The sequence below is a fragment of the Cornus florida genome, unplaced genomic scaffold (assembly GCF_030987335.1).
Source record: "Cornus florida cultivar Cherokee Brave unplaced genomic scaffold, ASM3098733v1 CherokeeBrave_3.0.0_Hap2_Chr06, whole genome shotgun sequence".
NCBI classification, from domain to species: domain Eukaryota; kingdom Viridiplantae; phylum Streptophyta; class Magnoliopsida; order Cornales; family Cornaceae; genus Cornus; species Cornus florida.
In genome coordinates this window covers 45,204,831-45,225,978 of record NW_026775576.1, presented here as the reverse complement: position 1 = coordinate 45,225,978, position 21,148 = coordinate 45,204,831, and the positions used below count along the sequence as shown (strand labels likewise).

The following is a 21,148-nucleotide window of genomic DNA, read 5'->3' as shown; positions in this document are numbered from 1 at the left end:
CTCTTAAATTAAATTTAACGAATTGAGAGTAAATTAATCAACCCCCAAAGCAAAAATAAATGCAAGTAAAGAGTAGAGTTAGAGTGAAAAAGTGAGGAAACTTAGTTGGATAAAATTATTCAACAATCAGAAAAGCCTCAAGAACTATCACGTGGTCTCAAGTGAAACGATTCACTAGTACCATAGATGAAGCAAAGTACAATGAACGTCAACTTAGGCTCACACCCCTTCTCTCTATCAAGAACCAACTTGTTGAACTTCTCTGACTTTGCAACTCCCGTCCAATAGCTCTCGACTTCAGGCTTATTCCCTTGATTCTTATAGAAAGAGTGTTACTAGATCAACAACACTCCGCAAATGCTTTGACCCCTTCAAGTGTAATCACTCCATAATTTTCTTCAAAATCTGAATTTTGAAGTTTTGAAAACAAATATGCTTGACAATCGGTAACAATGAAATCTTTAATCACGCAAACTCTGATCGAACAATGAACAACCACCTAATTCACTCAAGTGTATTAGTGTGCTCTCAAAAACAGAAAAATAGTAAACTCTGAGAAATCTCAAACAAAGGCACTTTAGGGTTTTTGATATCTTCAATATAAAATCCATAATAAATTATGTGTGAATGAGAGTTTATCTAGAGAATTAGAGAGACCTATTAGGGTTAGAATACCTTATCAATTTCATGCTAAAACATCACTCTAATTTATACTGAAAAAGGTATTAGAAGTTGGCAAAAACAAAATTTTCCTTTCTACTTGAACTGGTTCAGGGAAGTGCAACCAGTTCTACTTGAAAATGCAACTAGTTGGACTTGAGTACTGTTTTTCTTCAAGAAAAACAACCAATTCTAAAATGAAATGCTACCGGTTCAACTTGTGAAATGCCCTAAGTACTCTATTCCAACTTCGAACATACTCTAAGTGATCCTCACACAATTACCTCGACTAATTATTGGTTAATGTCGAACTATTGTGAGTAGCTTGACTTAAGTTTATTGCTTTTGAAACCGAGACGCAATAATAAATAAAAAATTACAATCCGATTTGGACTTTGTTTTGATCACCGAAATATGCTAATTACATTTTTATATTTCACAAGTTGGATTTTGAGAAGCTGGAAGAGGAAACTTTTTAATCTACAGTCACTCCAAAAACCAAGTTGTTTATTGGTCAGTAGTTTCAAGTTCTCTCTCTTCTTAGAAGGTGGAGCGGTGAGTACCAAAGTGGTATTTGTCAGATTCAGTCTTAAATGTTGGAGGTTGAAGTCCCTTAAAAAGAAAAAGGAGAAATGCATCAGCTTTCGTGAAAACTCGGATGAGGGGGGCAAGAGATGAAGGGTGAGTTGATTTCAAAACGCACCGCCACCTCATGATGTGTGTGCATCGACTATAGGAAGCTCAATTCCGTTACTATAAAAGATCATTTCCTATTGCCATTCATTGATCAAATTCTAGAGCGTTTGGCCTGGTAAAACTATTTTTGCTTTCTCGATGGATACCTGGGGTACAATCAAATAGCTATTAAGCATTGAATTGAGTAATCAAACTAAAACTTAAACTCCAACATCATGCACAATAAATGAGGATACTAAGAGAGCAATGAAAAGGAAAAATGAAAAATAAATTAAATAATAATAATAATAGTAATAGTAATATAAAAATAACGAGGGAAGGAGTGCACTTGTCTGCTTATTCAAAAACTCCAGACATACTGTTGTAGTTTATATTTACCAGAGACCACATATGGTACCCAAGATAAAAATCTTCACACCTAAGACAATGAGTAGAGCCAAAATAACACAAACACAACTACTAATACCGGAGACAAAATACATTAGCCAAAGAAAAGATATCTTCACTCCTAATAATACAAAATAAGCTTGCCAAACTAACATCACTGCAATGTTAAATAGAACATACTCCACAAGCCCACCAAAATCAGAGCAAACATAACACCAGATGTGTTCTTTTAGTACAAGTGCTTCTAATTTCTATCAGAGACCTTGATGGACTATCTTCTTGTCACTCGTGTCACTGGTCATTCATTCCCTATGAAAAAAACTCCCATTAGCACATACAGGAAAAAATGATTTGTAGCAACACGTTCCACTAAAGCTACAGGAGAGAACTTTACTGTCTGTCTCTAAATATACATGCTTGAAGTAATAGTTTATCGATAATTATGCACGTGAATTCATAAACAAAGAAAGACGATTACACAATTCAAAGTCCTATATTGGTTTATATATAGACTCATTAAGAATGATGATAGGAGCCCTATAATAATGTTAAGAGTAAAAATCCTCAAGCTAGGTAATGTTTGTTCTCATTTTGATTTCCAACACCACCATGATCAATACAAGTAGAGAAGAGGGTAGTATGTGATGTTTTGGGTGGTTTTCAGCAAATAGTGTAGTCTAGGGGTAATCATACTGGGCGGATTCGTGTGGACGAAACGGTGTTGTGTTTGGAGGGGGAGGAGGTGCGTAGGGGGATTGTTTCTTTCTACCAGATGCTCTACTCCGAGCCTTTACGTTGGAGGCCACGGCTCGATGGCCTTCATTTTGACTCTATTTCAGCTATGGATAGGGATGGGTTAGATAGTCCCTTTTCAGAGGAGAAGGTTTTGAAGGCTTTGAAGAACTGAAATGGTGACAAAGTTCTGGGTCCAGATAGTTTCACAATGCGGTTTTTATTGAAAAGCTAGACGGGGTGAGACAGGAGGGTATCGGCACTTTTCATGAGTTCTATTCTAATGGGAAGTTCAAAAAGTCGCTGAATGCATCTTTCGTTGCCCTAATTCCTAAGAAGGGTAGTGCTTCTGACGTTAAGGATTTTAAACCAATAAGTCTACTTGGGTGTATCTATAAGCCTGCTTGGGTGGATTTTAAACCAATAAGTCTGCTTGGGTGTATCTATAAGCCTATCACTGAAGTCCTTGCGTTGAGATTGAGGGAGGTTCTGGACGGAGTCATTTCTGAATCTCAAAATGCATTCATTGGGGTAGACAGATCCTGGATTCTGCTCTCATTGTCACTGAATGTGTGAATTATAGGCTCAATAGCAGTGTTCCTAGAGTTTTGTGTAAGCTCAATATTGAGAAAGCCGTTGGAGAATTACGTGATTTATGTAATTGTTAGATAAATTTGAAAGTATTAACTGTCTGATCTTGTACTAATTATAGGCTAATATAGCTGGTGTATTAAATATTAGGTTGACCTAATTTATTTCCTGATCTTCAGGATTTGGTTGTATATTCCTTAATTTACTAGATTTTGTATTGATTGTATTCAGCCTATAAAGGTCAGGCTGCTTTGTATTGGAAAGTTATGAAATATACTTTAAATTTTCCAATTTCTGGGTTATAGTATCAGAGCCCTAGGTGCTCTTTCTGAGAGAAAATATTTCATCACTTACATATTTCATAGTAGCTCGTAGTTTAGTTTTTTATAGAAGGAAAAAATGAGATGTCAAAGGTTACACAAACCAGCTCTCAATCGGAAGAGCCTACAATCCAATAACAAGTTCCTGGAGATCTACATAAAATTCAAGCTGCGTATAGGCTGAATGGAACGAACTAATTAAAGTGGTCTCAACTTGTTCAAGCCTTTTTGAAAGGGAAGGGCAAGCTCAACCATCTTCTTGGAAAAGGGCCTGAGAAGGAAGATCCAAAGTTTGCTACTTGGGATGAAGAAAACTCAATGGTCATGTCATGGCTATGGAATGCAATGGTACCCGAGATAAGTGATATTGTCATGTTTTTGACAACCGCTCAAGAGATATGGGAGGCAATCAAACAAACTTATTCAAAGAAAAATGATGCTGCCCAGGTGTACGAGATTAAGGTGAAGCTAGCTGCTACAAAACAAGGGAACATGACTGTAACAGAGTATGCCAACACTCTAAAAAATTTGTGGTACGAGTTGGACTATTACCAGGTTCTTGAGATGAAGAACAGTGAGGATGTTGCGTTGCTGAAGGCTTTCATAGAAAAAGACAGAATCTATGATTTCTTAGCGGGCCTTAATCCAGAATTCGATACTAAAGTTTTCAGACTTTAGGGAAGGGATTATCCTCCTTAAATGAAGCAATTGCAACGATTCGTGCTAAAAAGAGCAGAAGAGGAGTTATGTTGGATTCGCAGCCATTAGAAGGGTTGGCACTGCTTACAACCGCTGTTAGTGAGCAAACTTCGGAGAAAAAGTCTTTAGCTACTACAGATGATAAGAAATCTGACCCGAAGAGGACGTTCAAAGAGAATCGAGTATGTAACTACTGCAAGAAAACTGGTTATACGAAGGACAGCTGCTATAAGCTACATGGAAGGCCACAAAACACGAATCAGTCAAACCGGAATTCGGGAGGAAGAAGCTGGCAGCAAAGGGGGCAAGCCCACGTTGCACAGAATAGCACTAATAATACCAATGATCAACCGAATTCCAGCAGTAGAGAATTCTGTAAGGAAGACATTGATCGCCTCCGATCCCTTCTTGATTCACTCGAAAAACCTACAGGTGCCTGTTCATTGGCATTTTCTGGTATGTAATCTAGTTCTCATGCTCTTAGTGTCTCAGATAATGTTTTAATCCACTCACACTCTTGGATTGTCGACTCAGGGGCAACCGACTACATGACCAACTCATCCCAATCTTTTTCTTCTTATAAACCATGCCCTAGTAATAAAAAGATCACCATAGCTGATGGGAATTAAGTCATTGTTGCAGGACAGGGGGACATATCCTTAGGGCCTTTCTTGTCTCTTAAAAATGTTTTACATGTGCCCAAATTGACAACCAATCTTTTATCTGTCAAAAAAATCACCAAGGATACAAACTGCAATCTTATTTTCTTAAAAAAATCATGCATTTCAGGATCGAGCTTCGGGGAAGATGATTGGGCATGCTGAAGAAAAGGATGTTCTCTACTATCTCGAGCCCATGAGTGGAAAAGTGAGTACTGGAGTTGGTTGTTCATCTGTGTTTCTGTCTGATTCCTCCACAAATAAAGACAAAATTATCCTTCATCATTTTCAGCTTGGTCATCCTTCCTTTAGAACTCTCAGTCTTATGTTTCCTTCTTTGTTTAAAAATATTGATTTGAAACAGCTTCATTGTGATATTTGTGAAATTGCCAAACACAAATGTGTTTCCTTTCCTTTGAGCAATAATAAATCATCAGTTCCTTTTTATTTGATACATAGTGATGTTTGGGGTCCTTCACGGGTTGCTAATTATTCTGGGGCACGTTCGTTTGTCATTTTTATAGATGATTGTACGCGGGTAACTTGGACTTTTCTCATGAAGCAAATATCTAATGTAGCCAATATCTTTCCAATATTTCACAACATGATAAAAGCATGGTTTGAGGGGGAAATTAAAAGGTGAGGACAAAGGACAAACAACGGGAGGGAATATTTTAACCAAATTTTATCACCATATTTGAACCAGGAGGGAATAGTTCATGAGTCCTCATGCATTGACACACCCCAACAGAATGGGGTGGCCGAAAGAAAGAATGGACATCTTCTCGAAACTACCCATGCTCTTCCTTTTCAAAGACAAGTTCCAAAATATTTTTGGGGGGAAGCCGTTCTCACAGCCACTCATCTCATCAACCAATTACCTACCAAAGTCTTAGATTTTAGAAGTCCTTGGGAAACACTTTCACATCATTTTCCAAATTTCCTTACTCCAAACTGGTTGTCTCCTCGGGTATTTGGGTGTGTTGTCTTTACTCATGTTAATGCTCACAATCGAAGCAAACTTGATCCTCGAGCACTTAAATGTATTTTTATAAGTTACTTTTCAACTCAAAAAGGTTACAAATGTTACCACCCACCTACAAAGAAAACCTACATTTCAATTGATGTCACATTTGTTGAACATGAGAGTTTCTTTCATCATCCTTCTCCTCAGGGGGAGGTAACAAGTGATGAAAAGGATGATGATGCAGATGTCCTCGATTTCGATCTTATACCCAAATTGTCACCACCATCTTTGAGTCCAAGTTCTGCAGCCACTCCTGCCTTGGTTTCCTTTGGTTCCCCTCCTATCACATCCATTCCCGGGTTTCACTTCCTAATTCTGATCCCAGTTCTGATATTCCTTCACTTCAAAATCCAGTTGTGACCCCTCTTGAATCTCAACCACAATCTCCTCCTAAAAATCCAACTCCATCAATCAATCCAGTAGTCACTAAACCATTTCAAGTTTTTTCGAGAAGGAAGGGAGGCAAGACTAATCCGAAGCAAGCCCAAAAGTCAGAACCTATGCTTGGGAAAGAAACCACTCAAGAGAAAAACACTGCTCAGGTAAACAATTCCACTCATGTGTTTGATAAGATTGATTTAGAACTACCCATTGCAATTCGAAAAGGTACCCGAAGGTGTACACAGCATCCACTCCATCATTTTGTCTCCTTTGAAAAATTATCTCCCTCACAGAACCTTCCTTACTCATCTAAACTCAATAGCCGTTCCTAAAACATTGTCCAAGGCATTAAACAGCAGGGAATGGAAGCATGCCATGAAAGTTGAGATGGACGCACCGGAGAAGAACAAGACTTGGGAGATGGTCGAACTACCAAAGGGAAAAAAAAACTGTGGGATGCAAATGGGTGTTTTCAGTAAAATTCAATGCAAATGGATCTCTTGAGCAGTACAAGGCGAGGCTAGTAGCAAAAGGATATACCCAAACCTTTGGTGTTGATTATCAAGAAACTTTTGTCCCATTGGAAAAAATGAACATAGTAAGAATCTTATTGTCTTTGGCTGATAACTTTGGTTGGACTTTGCAGCAGTTTGACGTAAAAAATGCATTTCTACAGTTGTTTGACGTAAAAAATACATTTATGATTGGTGGGGGAGTTTAAGTATCATCTTGTTCGTTGGGAGAAGGTATGTAGGCCTATTCAGTCTGGAGGCCTTGGGATTAGGAGGTTGGTGACTTTTAACAAGGCTCTTCTCGGGAAGTGGTTGTGAAGGTTTGGAATTGAGCAACATAGGCTGTGGAGGAAAGTTATTTTGGGCCGCCTTGGGGAGGAGACCGATGGATGGTGTTCTGCTTCGGTGACGATTCCCGAAGGTGTTGAGGTTTGGAAGGCCATTCGGAATGGGTGGAATGACTTGTCCAAACATTTCAGATTCAAAGTGCAGGATGGCAGGGACATTCATTTTTGGGAGGATTTATGGTGTGGGGATCGCAACTTAGCTTGTTCCTTCCCGAGCATGTTTCAGATTGCAAGGGATAGGCATGTCCCGGTTGCTGATTGCTATCGGCTTGATAGCGGAAGAACGACTTGGGATGTTCTTTTCTAACGCAAGAGGTTTACGGCTATTTGGAGCTATTATACAGTGATTCAGGGTAGAGGTAGGGACTGTCTGATTTAGGTTCCTTCTTCTAGGGGTATTTTTAGTGTGAGATCTTTCTTCGACTATGTGGTAGTTTCAGATGGTCATTTCCGTGGAAAGCGGTATGGCGTTCCAAGGCGCCACCTAGATTAGCCTTCTTTGCCTGGACGGCGATATGGGATAAGATTTTGACCATTAATAATTTGAGGAGGAGTAAACATACCATTGTTAACTAGTATTACATGAGTAAGTGTAATGGAAAGTCGGCGGATCACCTTCTTTTGCATTATCCATTGGCTTTTGATGGTTGAAGCCTTTTATTGGGCTTATTAGGCGTCACATGGGTTATGCCTAGATCCACAAGAGGGTTGATGGAGGTTTGGAGAAGGGGATATGTGGGTCCACAGGCTAGAGGTTATTGGAGGATGGCCCCCTTATGTCTTTGGTGGTGTTTATGGACAAAGCGGAATAGAAGAGCTTTTGAAGGTGAGGAATCTTCAATTGAGGTCTTGAAATCTTCTATTATTAGTTCTCTTTGCTTTTGGGGTAGGATTTGCCATTCCCCGGAGGAGACGATTGATTTTCTCTCTTCTTTGGGGGACTATAGTTCCTTGGTTTTATTTTCTATCTTCTTGTATTTTTCCTTGTATTCAGGATGCATTCCCCTTTTGAACACCTTTTATGATTATTCTTACTTATATAAAAAAAAAAACACTCTTCTTCAGGGGGAGTTATAGTCCTCATTGTATACATAGATGATATTATTGTCACTGGTAATGATCAAGCCGAAAGGGAAACTCTTAAAGCTAAGCTGGGCACGAAATTTGAAATAAAAGACCTAGGCAAGCTGAAATACTTCTTGGGAATTGAAGTTGCTCGCTCCAAAGAGGGAATTTTCGTCTCACAACAGAAGTATGTGATTGATTTACTAAAAGAAACATGAAAGATAGGTTGTAAGCCCGTGGAGACTCCCATTGAACCAAATCATAAGCTTGGAGAAGTTGTTGATAATGAGCCAGTTGACAAAGGAATGTATCAAAGACTTGTTAGAAGTTTAATCTACTTGTCTCACACCAAGCCTGACATCGGCTATGCAGTTGTTGTAGTGAGCCAATTCATGCACAACCGAAAGGAAGTACATCTCCAAGCTATAAATAGAATCCTGCTTTAAAAGCCTAGTGGAAAGTTATGAATATACTTCAGTGTTCCCAATTTCTGTGTTAAAAGCCTATGATCATGTTAGCTGGAATTTCTTGGGTTTCGGAGAGAAATAGAGGAGATGGATCAAGGCGTGCATTTTCTTTGTCAGGTTTACTTTGTTGGTGAATCAATGCTGGTTTTTTTTTTTTTTTTTGCAGTTCTCATAGTTTGAGGCAAGGGGATCCCCTCTCCCCCTCCTGTTCATTATTGTTATGGAAGCTCTTAGTAGGTTTATGAGAAGGGCTGTGGATTTGGGATTTATCAGGAGTTTCAGGATGGGTCCAGATTCAGTTCAGCAGATGAAGATCTCTCACTTACTTTTTGCAGATGGCACTTTAGTTTTCTGTGAAGCAAATATGTCCCAACTGATATATTTGTGATGTGTTCTGGTTTGCTTTCAGGCAGTTTCAGGTTTGAAAGTTAACGTGGGTAAGAGTGTGCCTATTCCTATAAGGCAAATTCAGGAGGTGGCTTCTCTTGCGGCAGTCTTAGGGTGTGGGACGAGTTCCTTCCCTACTACTTATTTGGGCTTATCGTTGGGTGATTTGACAAGGAGGGTGGGAAGCTGGGACCCGGTGATAAAGAGTTTCAAGAGAATGTTGGTTAGGTGGAAAAAGCAATATCTTTCGAAGGGCGGGAAAGTTACTTTGGTGAAGAGTACATTGTTCAGTCTTCCAACTTATTTTCTTTCGCTTTTCCAGATCCATTCCTCTATTGTTGGAAGACTTAAGATGCTTCAACGGAACTTCCTTTGGGGCGGCCGGAGGGATGAGTTTAAGTTTCTTCTTGTCTAGTGGGAGCAGATTTGTAGGCCTTTTTTGTTGGGCTGTTTTGGGATTAAGAGGGTAGCCCCTTTCAACAGAGCGCTCCTAGGTAAGCGATTTATGGAGATTCGGTAGTGAAAGGTATATGTTATGGAGGAGGGTTATTTCATGTCCCTTTGGGGAGGGGAGAGGGGGATGGTCATTTAGGACGGTTAGATATGCTGTCAGCGTGGGGCTGTGGAAATTCATCCAGAAAGGATGGGATAAGTTCTCTAAACATATTAGATTCAAAGTTCAAGAGGGAAGGGACATTCGGTTTTAAGAGGATACTTGGTGCGAGGATCGCCCATTGTCTTGTTTGTTCCCAAGGTTGTTTAGGATTACTGTTGATAGCCATACTTTGGTCGCTGACTGTTATCGACTCGATAGTGGTACATTTTCTTGGGATGTGCAATTCCTGTGATCCTTTCAAGATTGGGAGTTGGATGATATGACTGGCTTGTTGGATCTTTTGTATAAACAGGAGGTGGATGGTACTGGTTCAGATTCCTTGACTTGGGTGCCTTCTGTATAGGGGACTTTTCAGGTCCGTTCCTTTTTCCTCTATTCCAATTTCCTGTGGAAAATGGTTTAGCATTCGAAGGCTCTTCTTAGGGTGGCTTTTATTGTTTCGACTTGTGGAGGGAAATCTTCCCACTATTCACAACGCATCACGTGTCCATAAGAAAATAAAGGCCCAACATGAGAATGACCAGCCCAGAAGCCCAATACAGTTAAGAGCCCATCGAAAGAGACACCGAAACTTCAAGTCGGCCAAGCAAAAGAAATAAAGTCCAGCCCAAGGTCATTCAAACCACACTCCATAATGCCTGCTATGAATGGAGATCGCATAAAATTAGGGGCCATGATTGCTCATGCACAAAACTGCTAAAAACGGCCACAAGAAATTCTCTGTAAAAACATATAAATAAGACATCTATAATCGAATGAAGAGATCCATCTTTTTGCTTATATTTCTTCTGTAAAGCTTGCCTCCATTCTGTCATAGTTCTCTTACTATTATCTTCAAATTTATCTTTAAGTGTCTTGGTGTTAAATTTTTGGCACCAACACTTTGGCACCGTTTGTGAGAAGCTCTACAAAAAAGCCTCTCACTATCATTTTTTCATGCGATATCACTCCAGAATGGCGACAGAATTAGATGTCGTTCAGCTATAACAACTGTAAATCATGCAAAAAATGTGCGAGGAGATGCAAGCACAGTCTGACATCCTACGACAAGTCAAAGAAACCAGTACCGAGCAGATCAATGCATTAAAGCAAGCCAACGAGACTAACATAGCGCAAATCAATGCTCTATGCCAGGAGAATGAGGGACTCCGGGCTACCACCCAGCAAGTCAGTTGACCTCCCCAGTGGAACATTGACCAGCGCCACTTGGTCCTCTACTCAAACATCAGAATGAACCGGTAGATCCGCCTCCAGCGCCTCATGTTCAAGGGCTCAACAACCCTCCTCAGTAACCAAGGGCTCCTTGGCAGCAACTCAATATGCCGCACAACGGTTTAGACTAAAACGACGGAGACCAAACAGCAAGTCAGTCCCGTATCATGGCAAACTCCACATTGGGAGGACCGCAAGCCATGCGAACTCAAGCCTTAGAGGATCATGCCAAATCAAGAAGAAGGAATACCTGGGTCCCAAACAGGTATCACCATGCCAGGAAACAACGTTCTAGCAAAATTCCGAAGGGAAGTAGATGAGCGGATCAAAGGCCTAAAAGCCAAAACACCTAAGGACATGGCGCGGGAATTTATCGCCTCTATAATCAAAACTCCCTCCACGGACGAAATAGAATAAGTCGAGAGATCCAAGAAGTTCACCATGCCAAAATTCATCAAGTTCAATGGGACCGGGGATCCCTTCCAGCATTTAGACCACTACAGCCAGGAAATGACTCTAGAAGCACGAAACGACCTATTCATATGCAAAATCATTCCATCCAACCTAATAGGAGTAACGTTGGAATGGTTCAAGAACTGCGATACCCCCGGATTTCCGGATGCGGCTTGGCTAGGCCCACACCCGATTACTTGAGGATATCAAATCAATTAGCAATAACCGAACACAGAACATAATTAAGATAAACATGAGTAAATAAAATTCGCTGGAAAGAAACTAAATGAAAATCCTTTATTGAAAACTTCAGAATAAATCTTATAAATAAGAACTAGTCTGTTACATCCAAATTCTCCATTTCTAATACAACTCGGGAATCCATCTGGTGGACCCCTAATAAAATCATCACTGAGAAATGAACCACCGAAAACAAAAAAAATCTAATGCTAAATCATACAGGAACCACCTACGTCGTCGGAAGAATGAGAAGACGTCTCTGCTCAGCATGAACAAGCTCTAAGACCTGGAACCGTCCGTTACCTGAAAAATAATAGTGGGTCAGGCCCACGAACAAGTTCTATCCTAACTACAATCCAAACAGAGACCCGATACGCAGATACATCCTAAATGTCTCAACCATATCTATATAGTCCATAAATAGATAAATATATATCCACACTACAGGACTCTCACTAACTATGCTGAGGGTCTCAACCTGAATAGAAGGTAACATGCAATATGCACATGAGTGGGCATGACTATCTAAGCCTAACAGGGTATACCTCAACCAACATAGCTAACTACGCATCCTACTTCATATACGCACCCTAACCGTCGACTATGAGACTCAAGCTCAAATCGCGGTACCATAATTTATATATATAAATTCCCATCCAAACCAATGTAGTGCCGCTCAACTGATTCGTTGCCATGACACGACATAAAATTAGGATTTAAGTGTTTTAATTAAATCCCTACTCCAATTATATATATAAGTTCCTTCCAACTACAATGTTGAGCCGGTCAACTATTCGTTGCCAAAACACAACATATAATTAGGATTTAAATATTTTAATTAAATCCCTATCCTTCCTATTAACAGAAAATATAAACAACCATCCAATATGTCGTTCAACTATTTTAGTTGACATGACATGAAACTATGTAGGATTTAACTGTTTTAGTTAATCCATTCCGTATGTATGAATGGGTTGGAATTAGTGTTTTGATCTAAACCGTCCCTCCGTATGTCACCGTCCCATACCGGTACATACCATGCATATGATCCGTAAATAATGCAACATTTTATGCAGTACATCAAACACATCCATATAATCCAAATAGATAATAAACAGAATTTAAATAGTTCATCATCTATAATCCAGAATCCATCCATGTAACTAACAAAACAAGATTTAATAGTTCATCAAGTTAATTATCCAGCATCCATCCAAGTAATTGACAGAAAATATATATAATTAATTCTAGGCCAACATCCAATTAGATTAACAGAACCTAAGTATTAGTTCAGTAATCTAAGTCCAAACTATAACCCAAATAATTGCAAAAAGATGTTTAAAGGTTCAACAATTTAAATCCAAGAGTTAAACCATGTATTGTTTAACAGTTCAACGACTAACATCCAGAGCATGAATAGATCAGTTTTAATAAAACAATAACTCTATCATGCATATAAGTAAGTTTTAAAATCATAATATTGTCCAAGAAATTGCTAAAATTAATTCTAACAATTCAGTTCCTTTTTCCAATCAATAACATGCTAGGTTGCATCTTTGCATACGGTTTTATTGTTTTAGCACCGAGCCATAAACTATGGTACAAGTCCAATTTGTTAATTAAAAGACTCCCTCATACATCTAAAATTTAATTTAGAATCATATTATAGCACCCTAAATTGTCAAATTAAAATTAGACAATTTAACTTCCTTCCAGCAGTTAACCGCGCACAAGTTGTTAAATAGCGCACTGTTAATTCCATTAATACAAAGAGGGTATTTTATGCAATACAAGACCTTAATTACATCCTAAATTAATTATTGAAACCCCAATTAAAGTTTTAAAATTGTTCAGAAACCCCAAGAGCCTAAACAGTTTCTGAAAACTTACAGTACGCATCAAAATTGAAAGAGCCTGCTCTAAAAAAAAAATAGAGCAGGCTCAAACCAACATTGAGCCTGCTCCAAAAACTTTTGGAGCAGGCTCAAAGTGTTTGGAGCCGCCTCCAAAAAGGGGGAGCCCACTGTTCCGCTTCCTTCTTCGTTTCCGATGATCTGCTTCGACCCCGGCCACTTTTTACTCTTCAGTTGGTTTCTAAAACTAATCCTAAGGGTCTTATTAATACCAAATAGCATCCCAATGGTTTGGTTCAACAATTGAAATTTATTACAGTGATTTAAAACCTCTACCAATTCCTTATGCGTTAACATACAACTTGATCTTCGATTTGTAGACATAACTACAGGTAATACTAGTACATATACAGATAATCAAAACTGATCTTAACCATCCTATATATATTCCTTGACATCATAATCCCTTGTTTATAATAATACGAATTAAATCATTCATTAAAACAGAACCAATCTGTAAGCTTAAAATAAACCAAACACACAAGTCATTCAAGAATTGTTTTAAACAACCATATATATACTGATAATCAACTTGACATATATTTCGCATGCCAGATTAGATTAAAATTCAATTAAAATCCTAGAGACATCTAGGTATGCACAGAACACAGGACAAAGGGATAGAGAGAGAATAAAACTTGTCTGTGATTTCAATTATGAAATCTGGCGTCGTGTCCACTGTTCTGGCAACACGAACCTCTGTAAAGCCTCCTAGTGCTCTGGAATAGTCCACCAAAATCCCACCTTGGTCCCCTCTGTTCTTCTCTTTGCCACCCATACAGTGTTCTGTTCCTTCTACCCTCTGTTTTTACAGAATTATCTCCCCGTTTTTGTGCTATGAGTTATGAGCGTAAACCCTAGACTACAACATAATGGTTGTATTTATAGACTTAAATTCTAAAATCCTAATCCTTGTAATAATAGAGACAGAGCCCTAATGTTACCCCAAGTCGGCCCATAAATCAACTAAGATGTATCCATGTCGGTTAAACACACTGTTTTCCTAGAGACCTTAGTTAACTAACGTAATAACCAAAAACTCATTTAACTTATTTATATCAAAATTAATAATTACTAAATTAATCCATTTAAACACACAAGCTAATTAATTTAATTAAAAAAAATACAAGTAAAGAAAACAATCTATTTAAATCAACCAATAAAATAAAACCAACAATTAATTAAAATAAAATCAAACAAATAACCAATTTGACACATAAGCACCTAGCCATAAAAACAAATTAAAATTTCACACAAAATAAAATTTAAATTCCAATTTTATCCTTTAGAAAATTAGGGGTATTACAAGAACCGACCACATAAGTCAATCTCGAACTTCGAGACATTGTGTACGGCCTTTCTAGCCCAGTATTGCCGAAATAAGAAGCAAAAGAAAACCATCTCCAGTCTCTTCACAATTCGACAGATGAAAGGAAAAGGTCTCCAAACCTTCTTCACTCGGTTTAACATGGAGTCTTCAAGTATTCCAGACTGTAATTAGGCTACAGACATAGAGGCATTCAAAATAGCCATGATCTAGGGCACACGGTTCCACTCCTCACTAGTAAAGAAGACTCCATTAGACATGTCGGAATTGAACGCAAGGGCACAAAATTACATCAGACTCGAAGAGAACAAAATGACAAGGCAGTAGAGGGCAACGCTGGTTACGGTGGAAAGCCGACCAAGAGAACGGCCAAGCACCTCAATAACTCAGTGAGAACCACCAAGTATCGAAGGTAGGGCTCGTGAGAAGAGGTCGCGAACTACAGAGGTCACACTACTCAAAACCACGTTGGCAAGACTGTACCAGGAAACCAAGGGTAGGAAAATTTTCTAAATTCCTCCACCAATCAGGCAACCAATGGATTAAAGGGATCAGAGTAAGCACTGTGCATTCCATAGTGATTTTGGGCACCTAACCAATTATTGCAAGAGTCTAAGAAGACAAACAGAGGCTTTGATAGCCAATAGCGAGTTGGCCGAATATCTAACCAACCCAGGCCATCAGAGGCCATCCGAGTGGACCAAACCAACCCCAAAGGAAGCAACAGACAGCCAGCCCATTCGAGTCATTAACATGATTTATGGCCATCCGGAGGAAGATGAGCAGCTAGAAAATTCTTACAGGGTACAATTCAAGTAAGCTCACAAACTACAAAGGAATGGGGAGATCAACACAATCAAGTGCAAATTAAGTTCAACCCAGATTTCCTTCTACGAAGGAAATCTCAAGAGGGTGCAGCAACCACACGAGGATCCTCTGGTGATCAGCCTTCTAGCAGCAAACTATCTAGTCAAACATGTCATTGTTGACCTTGGAAGCAGTGCCAACATAATAACCAAATGGACATTCGATCAACTGAAAATCACTCCAAATCAAATCCATCCCACCGGAAACCCCTTGGTAGGATTCGATGGAAGACGAGTAGAGCCAGTGTGCGTAGTCACACTATTAGTCACTGCAGCCAAAAGAACTTTGAAGGAGAATTTTGTGATAGTGGACTGCCCATGGGTTATTAGAATCTTCTGTTGGGCTTGTTTGGAGTAGTGTGGGTCATGACTCACTCTACGAGAGACTTAATAGGGCCTTGGGGTGGGGCGGTTGTGGGCCTCCATGCTAGAGGGTATTGGAGGATGGTCCCTTTGTGTCTTTGGTGGTGCCTATGAAGGGAGCGTAACTGTAGAGCCTTCGAAGGAAAGGAGGCCTTGACTGCTATTCTCAAACATAATTTATTTCCTCTCTTTTTTTTTTGGGGATCAGGGAGATTATGTGGCTCCTCGGAGGAGTTTATTGATTTTCTGTCTTTCTTGGCGTCTTAGCCATTTTATATTTGGGACGCATTCCCCTTTTGAACGCTTTTTTATTGAATTTTTACATATACAAATAAAAAATAAAAAGATAAGTGGACATCCACCCAACCTACAATTTGCTCATGGGCCGAGGCTGGATACATCGAATGGAAGGGGTCCCTTCAACCCTGCACCGAGTCACGAGGTGCATTAGTCCCAACAGACATGAAATCATAGACATCTGGGGAGATCAAGTAGTAGCGAAGGAGTGCTATCATACTATTATTGTGCCATATGACAAGGGGAAGCAGCCACTGAAATAGCAATTACCGAGCTCCTCTTGGCCTGTTTTCAAGTGGTTTCGGGGTTGAAAATTAATGTGGGGAAAAGCGTTATTGTCCTTGTGGGAGAGGTGCCACAGATTCAAGAGCTGGCTGGTTACTTCATGTCCTTGTTCCCTTTGCCCAGCACAGTGGCAAGGAGGCTTAACCAGATTCAGGGGAATTTTCTGTGGGGTGGCATGAGTGAGGAGTTTAAATATCATTTAGTAAATTGGGAGACAGTGTGTACCCCCATAAAGAAAGGAGGGTTGGGGATTCGTAGGCTGGAATGGGTAAATAAAGCTTTACTTGGGAGGTGGTTGTGAAGATTTAGGTGCGAGAAGGCTGGTTTGTGGAAGAGGATTGTAGCTTGTGGGTTTAGAGAAGAGAGGGGCGGATGGATGTCCTGTGAGGTATCTTCTCCAGCGGGCTTGGGTGTTTGGAAGGGTATTAGGAGGGGTTGGGATGAGTTCTCTAAGTGAATTAGGTTTAGAGTTGGGAATGGGAGGTTCATTAGATTTTGGAAGGATTTGTGGTGTGGGAATGTAGTTTTGGAGAGGAGATTCCCTCGTTTGTTTAGAATTATTGTGGATAAGCATGCCATGGTTGCTGACCATTATCAGCTTGATAATGGGAGAGTTCATTGGGATGTGAAGTTCTGCAAAAATTTTAATGACTGAGAGATGATGGAGATTACAGAGTTGTTGGGTTTATTGTACAATCAAGAGGTGGAGAGGGAGGGCAGGGATAGGATGGTATGGGAGGGAAGTCCCAGTGGGGTGTTTGAGGTGAGATCATATTATCGGAGCCTTACGGAATCTGTCCACACGGCCGATCATTGGAAAGTTGTTTGAAAATCTTCAGCTCCAATTAAGATGGCATTTTTCACATGGACGGTGTCTCTGGGAAGCATTCTTACTATGGACAATCTAAGGCGAAGATGCCAAATCGTTGTGAATTGGTGCTTTATGTGCAAAAAGGAAGGAGAATCTGTCAACCATCTACTGTTGCATTACCCAATTGCATCCGACATTTAGGCCATGTTCTTGGCTATTTTTGGTGTGGATTGGGTTTTGTCAAAAGATAAGAAAGGGATGCTGGAGACATGGAGGGGGAGGCATGTGCTTAGAAGAGTTAGAGACGCGTGGAGGACTTCTCCCCTTTGTATATGGTGGGGCATGTGGCGTGAGAGAAATTCGAGAGCCTTTGAAGGAGTAAAATCCCCCATTTGGGTGCTTAAATCGAGAATTTTACATTCTCTCTTCTTTTGGGTGAATGGGAGAAGCAGCTCCTCCTCGATTAATCTTTTAGAGTCAGTAGATAATTTGCATTTGTAAAGGCATTTATGGTGCCTGCATCTTTTTATTGTCAAGGGTTTGCTCCCCTTTGGTTGAGCATTTCTATTTATTGAATTATTCTGATTTACCTATCCAAAAAAAAAATGAGTTGTCCAGTGGCTTCATTGTATCCCTAAGGTTCTTTGCCCAGGAACCAAATAACATAATCACCAAGTAAAGTTGTACAAACAACATTAAAACAGCGATATCTGGTCACCAATGCAGTGCGCACTTGTCTGGTCTGGATAGGCTTACATAACTTCCAGTTTAAGTCTTTTATCTGTTTTTGGTTTCATTGCATGTTCCTTTGTCTCAACTATACCACTAATCCTAGTGAATTCACAGACTTCTTTATTGTTATTTTGGTTCCTCTTCACAATAGTATACATATAGCTTCAGCAATTTTCATGTATCATGATAGAGACAGGATCAGAAATAACTTTTTTCCAACTTATGAATCAAGATCTTGTGAACTACAGATTTGACGGATCTTTGTTTACTGGAAGGATTAAATTCTGTTTCTTCTTCCAGTATTTAAAATGTTATGGACCCAATCTACAACCATTTCTGGAACCAACCTCCTTAGATGCAGAAAAAATCGTAAACGAAGAGAAGAAAAATAAGAATATGAACTGATTTGTAGAGCCTAATTGTGAAGACACTCGTGTCACCCTTATAATCTTGTGAAAACCTATGAAGTCTCTGGATTCTCCAATGGATGTACAACATGCTTGGAAATTGAAGCACATAACAAAGGAATTAGGAATGAAAAACATCCCTTAAGTACATCGTGCTAAAAAATGGTTTTAAGTACATCGATCAATGGCAGATATTGATATGTTTTAGATCAGTTACAAGTTTTGATTACAAAAAACTTAAAAATTGAAATACCTGAATCCAAGTGACAGTCAAATTGGCCAAACTACCTCCAATTTGAAATCAATATGGAAAGAAACTAAGGCATAAATTATGGGACACGTCATAGACTCACAATCTTTAATTGTATCGGATCAAATAGTAGACTAACAGCAGTGGCGTTGCCAGAACATCGTAAAGTGAAATATAAGCATATTTGCAGTGTTTAAGAACATAAAAAATGAACTAGTGAAAAAAAAAGAGGCAAAAACATTTAAACTAGTGAAAAAATAAACTAGTGAAGACGGGCCACAAAAAAGCAGAAAAGTAAGAAGTCCGAGAATTACTTACAGCAGTACATAATCCATGTCGGATATTAAGGTGTCAGCTAGGTAAGGTTCTGTGAAGAGAACATAACTTTGCAAAAAAATTTGCTTATTCTGCTTGTCAACTTGTTTGACAACTCGTATCCTCGTGACAGCAAAAACAGAACATTCTTGAATATCATCTTTGGTGGGGAATTGAACCAAATCATGCCAAATCAAGTCGAACATATCACCATGGAAGTGAAAAAATAACGGTTTACAAGCAATATGAAGATCATAGGTAGAAAGCACGATTTAAACCTAAGATAGGCGCTGTGATCGAAATTTTGAGGTCCAAATCATATCGAATAAGCCGCTAGCATCATTTTTATTAACCCAAACCCAGTATAAAGTATTGTCCAACACTGCAGGAGGGCGGTTTCTAGCGATGTCACATGGTAAATTAGGAAAATTAGAGTCTAGTATTTCCCAAGAATCGCCTGTCACGTCATAGGCAAGGAGGAACTTGGAGAACTTGGAACCCAATATGATCCTTTTGGAAGTGTCATGATAAACTGCAAACAATCCAAGATCGGCTTGTAGACAGCTTGGAGGTTTTGAAATAGGTGTCGCCCTCTTTGTGCACGGGTCAAATACCTTCCCGCGCACCACAAGGGTGTTATTTTCATCATAAGAATTCGGGAATTCGCTGAAGATATAAATCTTACCATCAACAGCCACCGCCCTAATGTACGATTTTACGTGGTTCATAATAGTACCCTTTTTCCACCGCCCCGAGATGCTGCTAGCATCCTCAGACAGGATGCAGGAACCATAAAAACTGTGTATTTTGGAGCCCAGACCCACACAGCAGCTCGACCATGGCATCATCTTCTTCTTCGGCATTGGTTTGATTGCAATCAGGGGATTTTTTATTCCGCACTCTATCTTCCTTCTCTTGCAAGTCGGGCAACGGTCGACATCCTTCTTCTTGCCTAATTTAATTGCGTACCAATTCGTTTCTGTTTGAAAATATTCACCTTTATCTCTACCACTTTCAGAATATTCACCCACACACGTACGGAGATAGACAATTTTTTCGAGTGCTGCCATCAATCTTCGTCGCTCTTCTCCTTCTCGATCTAGGGTTTCACAGTCGGAACTCGCAATGAAGAGGTGAGGCCTCCAACACCAAGGTCGGTCAATGAAATAAATATGGATGGGCCACACAAGAAAAATTGTTTCCAAACAAAAGCCTGTTAATTTGTTTTGAGATTTGGAATTATAATTGGAAAAGACTAGGATTGTAATTAAAATATAATTATGTTTGAAATAAACTGAAATTTATAATAAAAAATTAGTAAAAAGTTAAATTTTGTACTTGTTCAGGGAATTAGCTTACAAAAATTTCCTTCAAATCTCATAAATTCTGATTTCCTTTTAAAATCCCATGATTCCAAACAAATCAAATTTGATTTAATTAATAAAATATTGTAACAAATACGATAACATTAATTATAATGAAAAAAATATATTGTTATGTTAATTAATAAAAGAAAAACATTGAGACAAATAAATAAATAAAAGAAAAACAAAAGGATAATAATCACGAGAAATAAATGAAATTAAATAATTTTTATAAATTTATTACCTTACCTTTTTTTTTTTTATATACAAATTGATAACCACATAATTTATACATTATTTAACTCTAAAATTATATTTGTTTGTTGTTTATTTTATATTATTTTTTTTAATTATGCTATTTTTGTGTTTTTCTAGGTTATAGGTGACTTTTAAGGGGGGAAAAAAAAAAAATCAAATCCAATATCTAAAGAGGCTCAAGACTCTTTTGTGCATACTTTACTATTTTGGCCATAACTCTCAACTCCGGTACCGTATTAATGCAAGCCCAGATCTAGGGTTTCACATTTGGAACTCGCAATGAAGAGGTGAGGCCCTCCAACACTAGGTATTTAATTATTTATTGTTGGATTAATTTTATTTTATTCATTTACATGAGTGTATTTAATTATTTTCAATTTGATATTTATAATATTTTAATTAAGTATATTTATTTTTATATTTTTGGTAATTAATTTTGTGCTTTGATTATGTTTGGTATTTGATGTGTAGTTAGATTTAATTTTGGAATTTTTGTGTAATTAGATTGA

At 38.7% G+C, this 21,148-nt stretch overlaps 1 protein-coding gene across 1 annotated transcript; it reads right to left on the bottom strand.

Annotated features, from left to right (window-relative positions):
- Positions 1–1,891: 1,891 nt before the first annotated feature.
- Positions 1,892–20,172, bottom strand: LOC132314851 (uncharacterized). Its single transcript, XM_059813648.1, has 2 exons — positions 19,021–20,172; positions 1,892–2,052 (listed from the first exon to the last, which is right to left on the bottom strand). Exon 1 carries the CDS (start codon positions 20,085–20,087, stop codon positions 19,296–19,298), a length of 792 nt encoding a protein of 263 aa, XP_059669631.1. The 5' UTR covers positions 20,088–20,172; the 3' UTR covers positions 1,892–2,052; positions 19,021–19,295.
- Positions 20,173–21,148: the final 976 nt, after the last annotated feature.

Bases quoted from the DNA above. Each gene is read 5' to 3' on its own strand.
- LOC132314851 (XM_059813648.1), bottom strand. From the start codon at position 20,087: ATGGCAGCACTCGAAAAAATTGTCTATCTCCGTACGTGTGTGGGTGAA.